This window comes from Littorina saxatilis, linkage group LG15 (assembly GCF_037325665.1).
Source record: "Littorina saxatilis isolate snail1 linkage group LG15, US_GU_Lsax_2.0, whole genome shotgun sequence".
In the NCBI taxonomy this organism is placed as follows: Eukaryota; Metazoa; Mollusca; class Gastropoda; order Littorinimorpha; family Littorinidae; genus Littorina; species Littorina saxatilis.
The window spans coordinates 25,511,520-25,531,397 of NC_090259.1; the positions used below are offsets into that span (position 1 = coordinate 25,511,520).

Below are 19,878 nucleotides of genomic sequence, written 5' to 3' on the forward strand. Positions count from 1 at the left end.
AGCCGCATGTCATAATCATTCTTCTTGTCTGGCTTTATTGACTGCATGCCGATCTTGTGGCAGTGACTTTTCACTCTTCAGTCGGACTGTACACAAACCGCTCTCACTCTCCCTCACTGACTACCCTAAGCGCTGACAACTGATGTTTGGAAGAGTACACCTCTCTATTTCTCTCCAATGCTCTTCCTGCTGACTTCAGTGACACCGGACACCCCACTGAGTTTAGCCAGCTACCCCCCCCCCCCCTCTCTCTCTCTCTCTCTCTCCCCCCAGCCATGTACTGTTTGGTGCTGTGGCCAGAGAGGTGTCACCGGCTAATTGAGGCCAGCTGCACTGTTCACTCAGAGCAAAACTAGTTGACTGTGTCTAACTTTTGACAAAGCAACACAACTGAAGGTTTGGTTCCTTTTATTTGGTGTTGAATGAAATGTGTTTTTATTGTGTTTTTTAATTTTCCATGTACCCTCACGGGGTTTTATTGGAATAAATAAAACTTGAAACTTGAAACTTGGTTCACAGATTAGGTAACCGACTCACTGGTCAAGGCTGCAGGGAAACAAGAGTATCTTTTCAATGAAAGAGGTTACACACAGATACGCGATGCTGAGAACGGTGGCCGATTTTTCACTCTCTTTCTCGGAGGGCCTTCATCATTGCAGGGACTGCTGTAAAGAAATGCTTGCTCAGAAACTAACTCTTTTTGCATTGAAACATGCACCAGAACTGGTGGACACCATCGACAATGTCAAACATGAAATCGAAGCAGTTTGCTTGAGGAAACGGTCGTCAGCAACTCAAACTTCTCTGTTTTCTTTTTTTAAGAAAATCTGAGGTGACTTTCTTTGTGGCCCCGCCCCCTCCCTCTGTAAGGACCCCCCTCCATAAGGACCGATTTTTGTCAACATTTTCAAGGTCGCTAGAGAGGGGTTCTACTGTATTCCGAGATCTTGCAAATGTCAAAGCATAGCGAAGCATATTGGTCGGGTATCTCGCGAGAGCTGCGTTGGCTGAAGAGCGTACTTCTCACGACTTTCGAAAAGCATAACAAAGAGCTTCTCTCGTGAGAGCTGCTTAGATGCCGAACAGGTAGGTTCATGAATGCTAGGGGAAGTGAATACCTGCAGCACCTCAAATCAATCAATATGAGGCTTATATCACGCGTATTCCGTGGGTGCAGTTCTAAGCGCAGGGATTTATTTTTTATTTTTTTTATTTTTATTTTATGCAATTTATATCGTGCACATATTCAAGGCGCAGGGATTTTTATTGATGCCGTGTGAGATGGAATTTTTTTACACAATACATCACGCATTCACATCGGCCAGCAGATCGCAGCCATTTCGGCGCATATCCTACTTTTCACGGCCTATTATTCCAAGTCACACGGGTATTTTGGTGGACATTTTTATCTATGCCTATACAATTTTGCCAGGAAAGACCCTTTTGTCAATCGTGGGATCTTTAACGTGCACACCCCAAAGTAGTGTACACGAAGGGACCTCGGTTTTTCGTCTCATCCGAAAGACTAGCACTTGAACCCACCACCTAGGTTAGGAAAGGGGGGAGAAAATTGCTAACGCCCTGACCCAGGGTCGAACTCGCAACCTCTCGCTTCCGAGCGCAAGTGCGTTACCACTCGGCCACCCAGTCCGATGCACGGGGATGAGTATTGTTTACGACCGCGGATGTGGGTGTCAATTATGTATGACGCTTGTTGTAGCACCTGTTATGCCACATTTTTGTTCTGACTTAATAATGCGTTTCAATTGAAGGTACAGATCCTGACAGAAACACAAAATATAGATAAAAAGAAAAATACACAATACATGCCTATACAGCGAATTTGATGTGCGTTTTGATGAGAACGGAACGTGCTGCACATACATAATTATTACCAACACGGTCCGTGTTGAAGAGAGAGAGCATCATTATAACGGTTAGGACCGACACACATCACAGGTATGTATACTCACGGAATAAAATAACTTAACATGTTTTAAAATTTAATATCTCAAAATCGGAAAAAGTTGCAGGAGAGCGGGGTGGTACGATCATAGAACCATCAATTCCTGAGAAGAGGAAAAAAACCGGAATGTTCTCGGTTGCTTAGTTTTTTCACAATTGGTCCTCAAAGACGCATGGTGTCATTTTGGAGTTTACTAGACTGACGCCTAAGCTTGCCGACGCTGCCGACAGCCAGTGCACGCTGTGTGTGCTGTAAACAGGTAGGCCTGCACTCTTTGACTCTCGGGGCACGTCTACCCGTACTTGAAACCTGCAAAAGGTCTGCTGCTGATCCACGAATATTGCATGAAAGTACTGCCTTTGGTTTGTCCGTTTGTTTGTGAGTGAGAACAACTCACTAAAATGTTTCTTTCTCTTTGCCCAAAACTGTCCACTCTGTCTTTCACCATGCCACGAACGTGTGTGAACGATAGACTCGTCGCAATAGGGATGTTGAGAGGAGGGATGACTTATACTGATGTTGCTAGGAGATTCGGAGTGACCAGGCAATCAGTGCACGCACAGCGCTGTCAAACACACAGTGCTAAGTTTGTAAACTCCAAAATGACACCATGCGTCTTTGAGCTCAAATTGCAAAAAAACGGAACAAGCCAGACTATTCCGGTTTTTTTGCCCATAATGAGCAATTGAACAAGCTTTACGTTGGTACAAAAATCACTCCTGTAACTTTTTCCGATTTTGAGATATTACATTTTAAACAATGTTAATTTATTTTATTCCGTGAGTATAGTTGATGTCGATGATTTGGATGCTCGATTAAAGTGTTACTAGTTTCAGGGCGAAGCTGTGGTTTGTGTTTAGAATTGGAACACCAGTTTGTTCGCTTTGTGGTCTCACTAACACGGTGACCTGTTACTTTTGTTCAGACAGCGATTGAAGCTGCTGCTAGTGTTCAGAATTGGAACACCAGTTTGTTCGCTTTGTGGTCTCATTAAGACGGTGACCTGTTACTTTTTTTCAGACAACGATTGAAGCTGCTGCAAGTGTTTAGAATTGGAACACCAGTTTGTTCGCTCTGCGGTCTCACTAACACGGTGACCCCGTTCTTCCCGTCAGCGATCCGCCTCTGGAATACCATCCCCCAAGAGGCTGTGAGCGCAGACTCCCCTGAGGCCTTCGGGACCATCGTTGAGGCCTGGCTCCGAGGGGCGAGCCCATAAGCACCCCCTTTCAGAATCCACCCCTCCCCTCCGCATTAGATTCACCTCCCCTTGCATTAAATTCCCTTCCCCTCTCTCATTAGACCCATCCCCCCTCTCCATGCCTAGCGACCCATAAGTAATTAGTAGTGATATAGGTAGAATCTATCACTCTTGCTCGATATTGTTCGTCCTGTTTGTATTGTTTCGTCGGGGCCCAGTTGCTGCGCTAGGTAGCGCTGGGTGGTAGGCTAGCCCCTCAGCCCAGGGCCTGAAATCGGGCGCCACGGCAAATAGCGAAAAGCAATAGCTTGCCTACCAACCCACCACTGTTTTGATTTTCGTTGGTACATTTACACTATCCACTTTATCTTTCACTCTAGGGAAATTAGGCGCACCAACCAAAATGAGGATCGTTTCCCTTGTAAAGGGATTTCCTCACAGCAAGCAGGACAGGGATAGATTAGAGAAGTTCATTAAGAAAGCAGGTGGGGTAGTTGGGAGGAAGCAGGACACTTTTGCATCAACGCAGGAACGACGACTGACTGACAGGCTACAGAAGATTTTGACCGATGACACGCACCCACTCAGACCTGAACTTGACAGCAGACGGATAGACAGAAGCTTAAGATTTAAACAGCCATACACAAGAACCACCCGCAACAGAAACTCATTCATTCCATCTGCAATTCACATCTTCAACTCTCAGGTGGGGCGCTAGGTGCTGGTGCTGTCGCTCTGACAACGGCATAATCTTTACATCCTTTTATCAGTTGTTTTTCTCTGTTGTTAGTTATATTGACTTATAGGATACAAATGTGAGAAGATAATGTGGTTAAAGTGTGATAAGGTGATAATGTGATATAATTTTTAAACAGGCAATGCATTGCTTCTATTTGTAGGCTTATTTTAGTAAATGTGTGGGTACAATGTTTGCGTGTAACGATATGATGTGAATATGCGATGTGAATGTTACTACATGCATGGTTGATTGATTGATTAATTGATTGATTTCACAGACACACAGTCAAGCTTGTAATTTCTCTTTTAGAGATGAATAAAGATTATTGCATTGTATTGTATTGTATTGAAGAAGAAGACCTGTAACTTTGTTTCAGACAGCGAGTGAAGCAACTTCTGAGCCGCAGGTTCATGTGGGTGATGTGTCTGAACCAATTCCTCCTTTATGCCGGTTTCTCCATCAACACCGTTCTCTTTCCCTCCTACGCTCAGAGCGTCGGGGTGCCAATCAACGACCTGCCTCCCATCTACCTGGTGTACGGGATCACCATGACCGTGTGTCGAATTGCAGGGGGGTTCATCTTTAGCCGCGTCCCGAATCATCTGTTGAAACTCTTCTTCTGTTTCCAAGTCGCTGTAGCCTTTGTGCTTTTTCTGCTGCCCATCTACGGCACTTCTGGTGACTCCCTCTTCGTCTACAAATTCTTGGTTGGTGAGTGATTTGTTTGAATGGAGTTTGCTTCATCCCGGTGAAGTATCGTAGCGACGAAGACTTTTTGTTCAGTCAATGCCTCCTTTCAAGTCGCCGTGTGAAGTTTAAAGATTGAAATCGTGTGAGTTGCCTTGTCAGTTTCAAGATGGATATTATGTGTAGTTTTGTCAGAGTTCGCCGCCCCACCCTCATGGAATTTCAGCCTTAGCAGCAAACAGTTTTGGTCAATAAATGATTTCCCATAAATTATCGAGTAAATGACAGTAAATGACAGTAAATGACAGTAAATGAAGTCTGCCACACGTCGGAGTTTGTAAGCCACGACTCGGAAAAACGTCAATGCAAGATTACTGGTACCTTTCGAACTCAGATATTCTCAGGCGCTTGCTGAACACATTCGATGTTAAATGTGAAAGTATTGAACAAGTATAAACAACACGAAGGTAGCTCCTAATTTGTCTTTGTCTTTCAAACTATCCAACGTTTCTACAGCAATGTATGGCCATGCTTTCAAATCATCAAACTATTGAAAACGTTGGAAAGCAAAGTTAGCTCTTTACCTCACTTTTCCTTGTATTTAAAACGTTCCAAACTTTCGGTAGCAGTTTATGATCGTGTTTTCAAATCATCCAAACTGACGTAATTGTGACGTCGACAGGTTTGACGTACGGGCCGACATTTCTGTTGGTGACGCCAATCCTGATCCATCACGTAGGCCTGGATGATCTCTCGGTTGCCTTTGGCGTCATCATGCTGTGTTGCGGACTCGGTTACGTCATAGCACCGCCTATTGGAGGTATGCTGTTTTTAATATTTATACGTTATTATTATATGCTAAATTCGTGTCGCTTCCTCCCAGCAGAAAGCTAGCAGCAACAAGAGTGGCGCTACCCAGGTGTGTGCGTGTTTCGTTAAAATCAGCCGCCTACACTATTAACCTTCGCCGTAGGTTGTGAGTACTTCAGTAACAGTCCGGACTTTAATTGCGAATATCTCGAAAACTAGGTGGAATTCTGTAATGAGCATTTGGAAATGCCTCAAACACCTAAAAATCTATTATCTCCTAAACCCGCATTAAAATTGATTGACAGGTAATTAAATAAACAAAGGTCAAACATTGACTATCTTCGCAGCACGTCGTGAGTACTTATGTAACCATACTTCTAACAGTGTAAGGGAGATAATTGTGGGTTCGATGTCAAAATAAAAGCTGAGTTATGGTTCCTGTTTATTTCAGGTAAGAATTAACTTGGTGCGTAATTACACACGTAAAAGATAAATGTAAGTACAAAATCGGAAATATATTTAGTTTGATAATCTAATTCAATGAAAAGCCTGATTTCTGTATTTTTTTCTTTTTTTGTTTACCCGTGCATGTTTTTCCTTCTTTGAGAAGTATGGTTACATAAGTACTCACGACGTGCTGCAAAGAATGTTTTTAGCGACCTACGGCGAAGGTTAACAGAATTATACGGGGATGGGACGTACATGTATACCGTCTCTGAGACAGCTGACCCGTGTCTGTCCCGGCCTAGATTTGAAGTTCAGTGCTCTACCAACTGAGATACCAGACCCCAGGGCGTGTAAAACATAAATGCGGCGTATTTCTTATAGCATAGTTTCTTGCAAGGATGAACAAGGAACTGACGAGAGCAGTCAAGAAATTGATAGGGAATGTACCAGCTTTCTGGTTTAATTTGAGCACAATTGTTACACTAAAAAGGTTATTTAAAAAAAATCGGTTTTTACTCACCTGCAAACAATGATGGCTGGCTGGGTCAATAGACGGACGGGTGAGTGGAAGGAGTTACATATTTTGTTGGTTAATGTGATTAATTTTTCGGGGCTAATAAAACGCTCTACTGAAAGACCGAATACTTGCTGAATAGAAAGAATAAGAGGACATTGAGTCTTTCTTTACTTTGCACATACCTGATTAAAGGTTAACTCTAATAATATGTGAATCTGAATATGATTGACTGACCATGTGACCTACTCATTTTGTGTCTACCGACTGACTAATTGAATGAATGTCTGTTTAGTCAACAAGATCACGAACAAAAAAGGATATGTGTTGAAGGATGCTATATTCAATCGTTACCATTGCAGGTATGATGTACGATGTGTTTGGCAGCTACAGAGTCACCTACTACATCGCAGGTACGGATCACTATTACTTTTTTCGTGTAATTTTCACATCTTTTTGTTCTTTTTACATTTAGTCAAGTTTTGACTAAATGTTTTAACGTAGAGGGGGGAATCGAGACGAGGGTCGTGGTGTGTGTGTGTGTGTGTGTGTGTCTGTCTGTCTGTCTGTCTGTCTGTCTGTCTGTCTGTCTGTCTGTGTGTGTGTGTAGAGCGATTCAGACTAAACTACTGGACCGATCTTTATGAAATTTGACATGAGAGTTCCTGGGTATGATATCCTCAGACGTTTTTTTTCATTTTTTTGATAAATGTCTTTGATGACGTCATATCCGGCTTTTCGTGAAAGTTGAGGCGGCACTGTCACGCCCTCATTTTTCAACCAAATTGGTTGAAAGTTTGGTCAAGTAATCTCCGACGAAGCGCGGACTTCGGTATTGCATTTCAGCTTGGTGGCTTAAAAATTAATTAATGACTTTGGTCATTAAAAATCTGAAAATTGTAAAAAAAAAAAATTTTTTATCAAACGATCCAAATTTACGTTCATCTTATTCTCCATCATTTTCTGATTCCAAAAACATATAAATATGTTATATTTGGATTAAAAACAAGCTCTGAAAATTAAAAATATAAAAATTATGATCAAAATTAAATTTTCGAAATCAATTTAAAAACACTTTCATCTTATTCCTTGTCGGTTCCTGATTCCAAAAACATATAGATATGATATGTTTAGATTAAAAACACGCTCAGAAAGTTAAAACGAAGAGAGGTACAGAAAAGCGTGCTATCCTTCTCAGCGCAACGAATACCCCGCTCTTCTTGTCAATTTCACTGCCTTTGCCATGAGCAGTGGACTGACGATGCTACGAGTATTGCTGCGTTGCATTGCGTTCAGTTTCATTCTGTGAGTTCGACAGCTACTTGACTAAATGTTGTATTTTCGCCTTACGCGACTTGTTTTTTTTGTCCCCATTGTATGAAGATTGTTTTCTTTTAAACACTGTTCATGATAAGTAGCTATTCTGCGGTGTAGGCCTTACGGTCCACACAAGAGACCGGAACAGTTAAAATAATGAATACCTGGCACAGTGGAATTAACCCTCTTGTAAGATCCCTACTTTCAGACTTCCTCCTTTAAAAGACTCTACCTTTTAAAACCTTTTGTTCATTACATCTGAAAAAAAAGAAAAAAAAAAAAGAAAAAAAAACATTTTTAGACTACCTCTCTTTTTAAAACTTGATTTCTCAGATTCAAAAGGGGTGTTCCACTGGACTCAGGGTCTTTCACTGAATTAACGAGTTTGCACATGGATGAGGCCAAAACCCGCAAAGGAATAGGTCACTTGACCAATTATTATGACATTACTGACCTAATTTCTACAGCAATGGGTCTGTGACTTGACCCCTGCCAGAAAGACCGGTTATCTGAACTCTTTATTCGACAGAAACAGGCAAACGACGCCGAGCTGGCTTAAAGACAAACGACACCGATTGAACAAACCATGACGTCTCTTCTTGAATAACTGATGCAATTAATGGCGTCACGTAGACATTCTGTTGCTTCTCCTGAATGTCTCTCAGAAACTGACAAAGAATTTCGAGACCGAAGTTTGTCTCGGAGACTTCGGCATAGTAGCAGGTACAAATTACTCGTAAGGTCACCGGTAGGCTGTGCATGCATCGGTGTCGTATATAATTCAATCCTTCTTATAGAAATTTGATGTGGTCTCGTCGTTTAGGATAGCATCGATACAATGATCTGTCTCCTTTTACGATTCAGGTTCCACCATCGGCGTTGCGGCTCTGTCACTGTTGTTGTTACTGTTGGTCAAAGATCTGAACCCCCCAGAGGACGCTGACGTCAAGAAGGAAATACTACTCTCAGCCAATCAAAAGGACTCTGACAATGCGTCCTCGGACACGCAGAACGAGACAGTCAAAGAGAAGCCTTGTATGAATGGTGGCGGAAATTCTCAGGTGCATGTGATTTATGACGTAGAAGATTTGCGTGAATATATTACATGTCATAATCGTCACTCGTGATGACGAGATGGCAGGATGCCTGTCATCAGAGAGAGAGAGAGAAAGAGAAAGAGATTATCAGATCTAAACAATTTGAGTGTGCATTTATACTCTGTATATCGATAGTCTCTTGAACGCATAATTATTTTATATAGCCTATTATTAGATATGAATGCGACAATCAGTTGATCAAACTCAAATGTAGGGGAAAGGCTCTTAATATGGACCGGCTCCTAATATGGACCACCTCCTGTTCTGACAAGCTAACGGCGCTAGAGCGCTCAAAACAATTTCATTTGCTGTATTCACCCTCTCTGGATAAGTTACACATGTCAAAACAGTTGCAGAAACACAAACCTCAAAACCGTTAGGCTTTTTCGCTTTTTTTTCACTTTTGGCAGCGTTCACTCTAAATTTGCCGCCTAAAACGGACTCGTTTCTGTCCACAGCCAAAGCTTTTATCACACAAAAATGGCTATATATGACAGCTAAGACCGTATTTGTTTCATATGAGCAGTGTGTACCCCGAGTTTCTACTGCAAACAAAAAATAATAGCAAAACCTCAAAGTATGTGTGAGTCCCCTAATATGGACCACCTTCAACAAATCGAAGAAAATAAAAGCTAAAGGCTATTTTCATAAATTCATTAAGAAGCTTGCTGGAAATAGCCTATAACTAGCCCTCGAGATTTCAAAAAAATATAACAAATAGTCTTTTTTTATGGAAGTTGATAATTTCACTTATTTTCACTCTGATTTTGATAAGCTTCTTCAGTTTCCTGGTGTGCTTCAAATAATGCTCTCATCAACCCGAAACAGCTAAATCTAAAGCATATTTGAATTAGTCTGACTTGCACACTAAGTTGTATCATGTTATTTTGAAGTATAGGGGGCTTTTTACAATAATTCGTGAAGGCCGCTTCACTGGTCCATATTGGGCGCCCAGGCTCCTAATATGGACCATTTGTGATTTTTTCTGTATTTAATTTTTGCTGAATGTCTATCAAACGTATTTCACTCTAATTAGGCCGAACGGTTAAACTAAGAGAGAAGGACTACCAACCACAAAATGAAACTTCTTCGCAAGAAAACAAGCTAGTTATCAGCAATAAACAAAAAGTGGTCCATATTAGGGGCCCCTTCCCCTAATGATGTAATGTATTGATGACCGACAATTTTAAGTCGAGAAGAAGCCAAAGATTAACGCCTCTGTGTGAACACCTATATATGAAACTAGATGAATACCCGCTTCGCCGGGTACGGCTTCGCCGGGAAGAAGTAGAGCCGAATACCCGGCGAAGGGGACCCGGCTTTGCCGGGTGTACGATGGCTTCGCCGGCGCACCGTACGAAAGAAGGGAGATAAACGCGCAAAACACTGGAGAAGATAAGGAAGAATTACTGGGAATGGATGTACAGAAAAACCAAAGTCGGTTCAGCGCTGCACGCTGAGAGCACGCACGTGTTCAAAATTTTCCACAATTGTGTCCGGGGTCTACCTGAAAATGCCCACCAAATTTGAAGCAGATCCATCGAGAACTTTGGCCGTGAATCGTGAACACACAGACAGACAGACAGACACACACAAGCCGTATATAGATATAGATTTTTTGATATATGCTTAAAATCAAAACATTCGCTGAGGGAACTGTGTGTGATATAACATATGTATCATGTACGTATTACATTGAGCAGCGAAAAACATGCAATGAAATACCATGGGGCTAATTAAGCATGTTCATTTACTTCTTTCTCCACATTCAAAAACCGGCACGGTTGGTCTAGTGGTAAGGCGTCTGCCCCGTGATCGGGAGGTCGTGGGTTCGAACCCCGGCCGGGTCATACCTAAGACTTTAAAATTGGCAATCTAGTGGCTGCTCTGCCTGGCGTCTGGCATTATGGGGTTTGAGCTAGGACTGGTTGGCCCGGTGTCAGAATAATGTAACTGGGTGAGACATGAAGCCTGTGCTGCGACTTCTGTCTTGTGTGTGGCGCACATTATATATGTCAAAGCAGCACCGCCCTGATATGGCCCTTCGTGGTTGGCTGGGCGTTAAGCAAACAAACAAACACATTCAAAACTATGACAGTGAATATTTTGCCCTTAAGTTTCTGCCTGACTACCTGATCTTCCATCCGATCAAATGAATTTTGACTTGATCGTTATCGTTGATACGTCTCCAAAGCTTATGTTTAAGTTTATATCGGTTTTCTTCTTGGCCGAAATATTTCACAAATTGATGGTGTGTTTGTTCTTGTTAGTTTGATTGCGTGTCCAACGTTTTAATAATTAGAGTTTTGGAACCTTGTACTCATATGTAACCAGCGCCTGTTTTGCATTTTTGCAATATGTGTGTACTCTGCATCATTCATGCTCGCTTGTTTATGTTTGTTTTGACCGAATCATGATGAGAATGTTGTACCATTATGCTCTCAAAAGATGTTTTCAGTAAAGACAAGATAGGTTTGTGCAAGAAAAGACATGCTGTTTCACATGTCGGTCCAGTCCTGGGTTAATGGTAAAGTAGGCTGGATTGATTTATTGCACATTTTTGTGATAGTTTCTTAGTTTGGTTTCTTCTCTTTTAACAAAACTCATTTAAAAGTGTGTGTGTGTGTGTGTGTGTGTGTGTGTGTGTGTGTGTGTGTGTGTGTGTGTGTGTGTGTGTGTGTGTGTGTGTGTGTGTGATTAATTAGTGGAGGGTTTCGCGCTACTGGGAGACGCTACTGTTAAAACAATTCCAACAAAATCAGTTCATTGCCAACTATCTTCAGCAACGCTTCTTTGTGAGTTGCATACAAAAAAGAAAATAAACTTTTATGTCATAAAGTTCAGAATAGAAATATTTTGTAACTATCATTGTATATATTAGGAGCGTGCGGGTGGCGGCAGAGTGTGTTTACAAACATAGAACAATGGGGTACTGGCCATTACTGCGAGCGTCACTACCGCGTGTAACACTATCGCGAGTGTAATACAACCGCGAGTAACAGTACCACGTGAAATACTTCCGCGTGTGTAACACTATCGCGTGTGTAATACTACCGCGGGTAGCACTACCGTGTGTAACACTTCCGTGTGTGTCTTGGATCACGAAAAAAATGTTCTCATTCTCACAAATATGTCTCTGTCTCTGTCTCTCTCGTTAGTGGGACACACGCGGAAGTGTTACACGCGGTAGTGCTACCTGCGGTAGTGTTTCACACGCGATAGTGTTACACACGCGGCAGTGATACACGCAGTAATATTACTCGTGGTAGTGTTACACACTCGATAGTGTTACACGCGGTAGTGTCACACGCGGTTGTAACGCTCAGGGTAGTGACGGATAACCCAAGCAATGTACTGACAATCACATAGTAGTCACAAAAAGTTATATTTTGGGTAATATTTTGGTTAAGGTTTTATGTATCTTCGTTTGTTTAATTTGTATCATTATTTTAGAGGTGCCTCTAACTAACGAAGCTCCATCAATTAGTTTAACGTTTAAGACTTGATCTGAGATCATCAGATCTTCTATGTGTGCGTGTATGTGTGTGGTTGTATGTGTAGATACTAAATGGTTTGGATCATGTAAATGTTGTACTGACGCGCACGTGTTATTGTGCGTGTACGTGTGTGCGTGCGTGCGGTCATGTGGTCGTGTGTGTGTTTTATCCTACTGCTATACGTCATTATCAAAAGATCACAAATTTAACTGAGAGGGTTTGGTTATGGACAGGGTGTTTGGATGCTTGCACTTTTACCATGAATTTCGTCCTCTATCTTGCACACGATTTTAACAGCAAATGACAATTTGTAAAGTTTGCATTTTTCCGGATTGCCAGTCTATGCCTATATGGTTTTCCACTTATGTGTGCATGTCGTCAGCTGCATTTTAGCAGCTCGACAGGGTCAAATAAAATGCTGTTCATATGGTATTATACGTTTGTCTTTCGTTTGACACAGTGCTGGTGTGAATTGAGTGACCGCATCCTGCTCGCTCCTTCTGCGCAGCTTGGTTTTCAGTCCCCCCCCCCCCCCCCGACAAACACACACACAAACACACACGTCGACAGATTTTTCAAGTAAGAACAAAATAACTGGCGAATCCTGAGCAGAATCAACTCAAGTTCTTATTACTTGTCAAAGTGCACTTCCTCACAATTTGCCGGTAAAAAAGACAATCACGATACAAAGTAGCACCAGATCTAGATACAACCAGCCCCTGTCAATTGATGCAGAATTCTGGATGAAGATGGCTGTTCGGATTACTCAGAACAAAACCATTGCATTTGTCCAATCGGAGTTCTACATGTACTTATAGGTTTACAAAAATAAAAATAAAAAAGGGCACCCCGCCCCACCACAACAGAGGAAACCCTACAGAAAAAAACAGAACCGACAAAACCAAATAACACACCGACCAACCAACCGTGCAACCAAACTCCAAGCGGGCAAAATCAATGCTTTTTCTCAGGGGTGAAGCCAGAATCAGCACAAGACAGGTAGATTCAAGAACAGTGTCCGCCAGAAACAGGGAAATTTGTGAAGCTTTTGTAATAAACCAAACTTTGAAGAAGAAGAGGATTGTGGCAATGTGTTGGAACTGAGGTAAAATCCCAGTTAAAAAAACCCAAAACACTTGACTTTTATATTCGATTTTCATTCCGCAACATTTATTTTCAAGTTCAAGGGACATACCTACATGGCCGACGCTGCCGGAGAGACTCGGGAGTTAATTTTGGGACACTGTTCTTGAATTTCGCGGGTCATTCTTAATAAAAATCGATGCGTCGCCTGATCGATTCAGTGTCAAAATCAAAACGATCGATAAATTCAAATGTTAACTTGACAATGACTAGCTGTGACTTACGCCTGGCCTGAACCCTGTTGTGGTTTCCAAGGAGTAAGTATTCAATACAATACCTTACCTTATTGAATACTTACTCTTTGGAAACCACGAGTAACAGGGTTCAGGCCAACAGAGGTTCTGCGCAGAATCGTTTGATGAAATCATATCAAGGTGATTAGAAGTTAACAGAATTAATCTTGCATGGCACACAAGTTTTTTTTTAAAATCCAGTATATTGTATCCCTATCTAAACCATATGTCCATGGTGAAAACCTCCTTCCACTGCAATGCTATGCTATCTGAAATAGAAGATAGCACTATATATCTGTGTTACTGTCCACAAATTTGGCTTGGTGGTATGCACTACATGGAATATTGAACACCATTTTCAGTCCTCGTCTCCCCGCTGACTGAACAGCTGTATCACAGTTCTGATTAGCTGGGCGGTAGAGTTTCAGGTGATAATAACTGACATCACTGTAATCAAATGTTGTTGATGTCCGCTTTAAATGTTAAGGAACCACTGAACACATTACACTATTTCCAGGCCTTTCCTGTGTTCGTCAATCGCAGGCGACACACCATCCTGTGTATCATATTTGAAGACGATCAGTCAGTGTCGTACGAGTGTTCAACAGTATTAAAAAATACTCTCTTCAAAGAAGTATTTTGCTAGCAGGGTGGATACATACCTTCGGCCAGTTTTTAATGGTATGGGCTTTGATTGAAACAACAACAAATTAAGAGCAACTGAGAAAGTTCGTTTGTCGTCGTTTTGTCATTTAATAATACCGTGTTTTTCTTTTGATCTTCTTCTTCTTCTGCGTTCGTGGGCTGAAACTCCCATGTACACTCGTGTACGAGTGGAATTTTACGTGTATGACCGTTTTTTACCCCGCCATTTAGGCAGCCATACGCCGTTTTCGGAGGAAGCATGCTGGGTATTTTCGTGTTTCTATAACCCACCGAACTCTGACATGGATTACAGGATCTTTTTCGTGCGCACTTGGTCTTGTGCTTGCGTGTACACACGGGGGTGTTCGGACACCGAGGAGAGTCTGCACACAAAGTTGACTCTGAGAAATAAATCTCTCGCCGAACGTGGGGACGAACTCACACTGACAGCGGCCAACTGGATACAAATCCAGCGCGCTACCGACTGAGCTACATCCCCGCCCTTTTTTTCTCTTTTTTTTCTTTTGATGATTCTCTTCAACTTGTTCACCAGCACTGCACTTGCCTTCGGGCACTAAGCCGCCTGCAAAACTGTGTTTTGGTACATGTATATGTATTATAACACTTTTGAGGGATTTTGTTGTTGAGTTATACGTCTTTATGGATGGTAGTTACAGCTTCTTTCATAGAAAGTTTTCCTCTTCTTTGCTCCGTCGCAACCAATTAACAGATCAAAAATTGAAAGAAACTTAAACATGTAGCAGTGTTATGGCCTACAACTGCTTTGTGTTCGTTCTCTCAACTTCCTCGCTACGCTTGAGTCCGGACAGAATCACGAATAGTGTTCCTTGACATTTTCCGCACCTTAGGGGTAATTTGTGAGTGTTAAGCCTCGATTAATTCTTCGTACGGATGGTCACTGGAATCCCCTTTACATTCGAGAGAGAAGCGGCAGACGACAGGTGACGTCACAGCACGTGATATTTGCAAACCATTTTCAAATGTAACCAACTCAGAATTAAACTGAATGAAAGCAAACAGTTATGCGGAGGGTGGGGGAGGGTACTAATCGGGGGAGGTGAGGGGTTGACCGTCTAAGAACTCCCACAAAGAAAACAAGTCGTGTAAGGCGAAATTACTACATTTAGTCAAGCTGTCGAACTCACAGAATAAAACTGAACGTACTTAATTTTTTCACCAAGACCGCATACTCGTAGTTTTGTCAGTCCACCGCTCGTGGCAAAGGCAGTGAAATCGACAAGCCAGAATAGTGCGGTAATGGTCGCGCTGAGTAGGAATAACACGCTTTTCTGTATCTCTATTCTTTTTAGCGTACTGAGTTTGTTTTTAATCCAAACATATCATATCTATATGTTTTTGAAATCAGGGACCGACAAGAAATAAGATGAAAGTGTTTCTAAATCGATTTCGGACAATTAATTTTAATCATAATTTTCATATTTTTAATTTTCAGAGCTTGTTTGTAGTCCAAATATAACATATGTATTATGTTTTTGGAATCAGAAAATGACGAAGAATAAGATGACATTTTTTTGGGATAATTTAAACAAAACATCTTTTAATGACAAATTTCCGATTTTAATGACCAAATTCATTAATTATTTTTTAAGCCACCAAGCTGAAATGCAATACCAAAGTCCGGCCTCCGTCGAAGATTGCTTTGCCAAAATTTCAATCAATTTGATTGAAAAATGAGGGTGTGACAGTGCCGCCTCAACTTTTACAAAAAGCCGGATATGACTTCATCAAAAGTATTTATCGAAAAAATAAAAAAAAACTTCCGGGGATATCATTTCGAGGAACTCTCATGTCAAATTTCATAAAGATCGGTCCAGTAGTTTACTCTGAATCGCTCTACACACAGACACGCACAGAGACACACACATACACCACGACCCTCGTCTCGATTCCCCCTCTATGTTAAAGCATTTAGTCAAAACTTGACTAAATGTAACAAAAACACCGATCTGATTAGCACAGAAAAACGGTATAATACAAAGCAAAACATGTTGAATTTCAAGCACTAAGTTGGTTTAGCACTCTGAATGTAAATGAAAACATGTATGCATGCATATTAGCTCGTTCGTAATGTAACTATATACAATGCAACTAGTTGGTTCTTTCGCAGAGAGAAGGGGTGGGGGAGGAAGAGAAACATATGTGCAAGAGCACACACATACACACCCACTAAAACACCCGCACTCACTCACTCACTCACACACACACACACATACCCACTAAAACACCCGCACTCACTCACTCACACACACACCCACCCACTAAAACACCCGCACTCACTCACTCACTCACACACACACACACACACACACACACCCACTAAAACACCCGCACTCACACACATCCACTAAAACACCCGCACTCACTCTCACACACACTCACTCACTCACTCACACACACACCCACTAAAACACCGCACTCACTCACTCACACACACACATACACACCCGCTCACTCACTCACATCCACTAAAACACCCGCACTCACACACACCCGCACTCACTCATTCACTCACACACACCCACTAAAACACCCACTCACACACACCCACCAAAACACCCGCACTCTCACTCACTCTCACTTCCACTAAAACACCCGCACTCACTCACTCACACACCCACTAAAACACCCGCACTTACTCACTCACACACACACACACACTAAAACACCCGCACTCACTCACTCACTTACACACACACACACCCACTAAAACACCCGCACTCACTCACTCACACACACACACACCATACAAAGAGCTGTCTTGTCATTTCAATTTTTTATTGCATCAATATCATTGTACATGTACATTTTTTTTAAACAATTCACAGGATTAAAAAAGTTAACATTGTTTGCATAATGAACAAACTTCAAACGAAAAAAATTGCAACAAAATAAATTATTCCTACAAGATTAGTCATTACACTGTGAAGGTGACAAGAAAAGAGTCTTTCATTAGCTTTGACTGGAATGCGGTATGTTATGCGAGTCAATATAAAAAATAAATAGTTATAACGAATCAAACCGAAAACAAAGAGTGGATGGATGGTTTCGCGAGGAGAGGACCCGAGTAATGCAGATTTGATGTCATAATTTCTGGGATGGGTTTTTTTTTTCATCCCAGAGTTAAACTTGTTTACGAAAAAGGGTATCACTGCGAGCTAGAGAAACCAAGCTGTTTATGTTACAGACATAGGATAAAAAACGGGGCTGTGTGTGTGATGAATGGTTAAGACTCTTGTACAAGGATGAAAAGGTAGATACAGGATGCTACCAATGAAAAATACAGAGTGCTACAGTGTGATAATGAGGATATGTTGATTATGTTAGGCCACCCTTGCTTATTACAAGCTATTGCACATGGACATGGACATTATGTCTTCACACACACACACACACACACACACACACACACACACACACACACACACACACACACTCTCTCTCTCTGTCTGTCTCTCTCTCTTGTGTCACACAAGCACAAATTTCACACAAACAGCTTGGTTTCTCTGCTCTTCAAAGTGACACGACAAAGCCCTCTCCAACATGAAAGTTACAGACGGGGCCTGGATAGTACTTAGAGCCAGGGCTCTATAAGTATAACAGGGTTAGTACGTTGTACATCCTTATGAAAAGACAATTGTCACCTTTTCAGCTGATACGAATCTTTCCACTAAGTCGTCAGAAAGTGAAAAAGACATTGTAGCTTCTTCACCAAACCGCACAGATGCCCAGCTTTTTAAAAAGTGATGCCAAGATTTTTTTAATTATAACTCGCTCTTCTTTGTTTTGGGGTACATGTACCTACATAATTATGTCAGGTTCAGTCTCATCAAGTACTGATACCAGAACGCTGCCACACACTTCTTATTCTAAGGTGTCCTGGGTAAGTGTACAACCACATTTAGACATGAAACATCATTCTGTTCAACTTCTGTATCTACAGCTTATTCATGTTTGTTCGTTTTTCTATCATGTTCCTTTTTTTCATGATCTAAAATAATGAGTATGCCCGCTTCAGATGTCAAAGGCACTTATCATGCAGGTCTAATATTCATAATTTGAATTAAATAGGGAATTGTTCATACTGAATTCTTTACCGGGTAATTGTTTTTCTGATCGCAAATCAACAATTTAAAACCCATTTTCTGTTTATGCAGCAAAGAAAATGAAGCCACAAGTTCTTTTTCACTTTCAGTCGACAAAAATGACCCCGACTCGCTTGAAGGTCATAAAAGAGCTGACCTGTAAGTTTCACTTCTGACGAGGGTCAAGGTGTACAGGGGTACACGTAAGTCAAATCGAGAGTATATCTGTCAAGACGATATACAGGAGGGGGGTTTTCGCGACAAGAGTCAGCGTTGCCACCCCTCAAACCTTCTCCAGTCAGGAATCTTACGGAAATAAAAAAAGAAATTGCACAGGATACAAAACTAGCAAATCAGTTTTGTGTACGGCAAACGTGCTTCTACGCTATGACAAAAACATGTGTTTTTGTTTGTTTACGAATCTCTTGAAACTTTTTTTTATGTTACTCTCCGCAGTAACAAGAAAAGAGTTTTCTCTTTAAAATGTTAAATGTACAGGTCATGTCCTAGGATTAAATGCAAGAGGCACACACGGGTAGATACGAGTCAGAATAGATGCGCGTAAAATATCGCAAAGAATGACTTTAAATGGATAGACCGAAGAGCCCTACGTCCTATGAGTAGATCACTATGAGAAATAAATTGACGTTTAATAATACAGTTATGCTGGCATGCAAACTGATTCTATCATTTCAATACTGGATAAACCAATATAATAGTGTGTATATTGGTAAACAGATACATATATGCATCCTCGGAGTTGCATGATGCTATCTTCCATGCATTTCAAACCACTGCAAACTATGTTTTCTAGAACACTTACTCGGTAAAATGTGCATTCAACCACCGTTTTTCCCATATTTCACACTCTTTATTCTTTTGACTCATAACCTAAACACATATATAGTCGCAAGAGGTTGTCTTTTAGTGTGCTTTTACTGTCAGCAGCACAGAGAAAAATAGCAGATGCCAGTCTAGTCAACAATGAACTCATCTTGACATTTGTTAGACCCCATTACAACTGGTATTCATGTCACTAAGAGGTTTCAAAGTACATGAACCAGAAAAATAGTAGTTTCAACCATTTAAAAGAAAATTAATTATGCAGTTTAAGAGAATTATACAATGTGCATCAATAGCCTTCTTTATGAACAGAATCCATGGCTTTTAAAAACATGTTCCAGAAGTAGGTAATTACAAGCTACACACATATCCACAGCTAGCAAAGCTAAAACCTTCAGTCAAGAAATGTACAATCGGCGTCCATTTTTTTCTCTCCAGAAACAGATAAAAGTAACCAACAATTCCATCTGTACATCACCACACCCTCTGATAACTAATACTGGGGAAAAGGGCACTAACTCCAACTCAAGCAAGAACCAATCACCTCGCCAGTCTCTGACTTCGCTGAAGACTGAGACCAATCACAAAGCATGTAACAAGAAACGTTAACCTCTA

The 19,878-nt window shown here is 41.3% G+C and overlaps 1 protein-coding gene across 1 annotated transcript in view; it reads left to right on the plus strand.

Annotated features, from left to right (window-relative positions):
- The window catches only part of LOC138948910 (monocarboxylate transporter 14-like), a 33,585-nt gene extending 20,878 nt beyond the window's left edge, over nt 1–12,707 (plus strand). The window contains exons 8-11 of the mRNA XM_070320543.1: nt 4,283–4,617; nt 5,276–5,413; nt 6,727–6,777; nt 8,546–12,707. Coding sequence (XP_070176644.1) covers nt 4,283–4,617; nt 5,276–5,413; nt 6,727–6,777; nt 8,546–8,808 — 787 coding nt within the window. The 3' untranslated portion in view covers nt 8,809–12,707. The remainder of the gene's footprint in view (nt 1–4,282; nt 4,618–5,275; nt 5,414–6,726; nt 6,778–8,545) is intronic.
- Nucleotides 12,708–19,878: the final 7,171 nt, after the last annotated feature.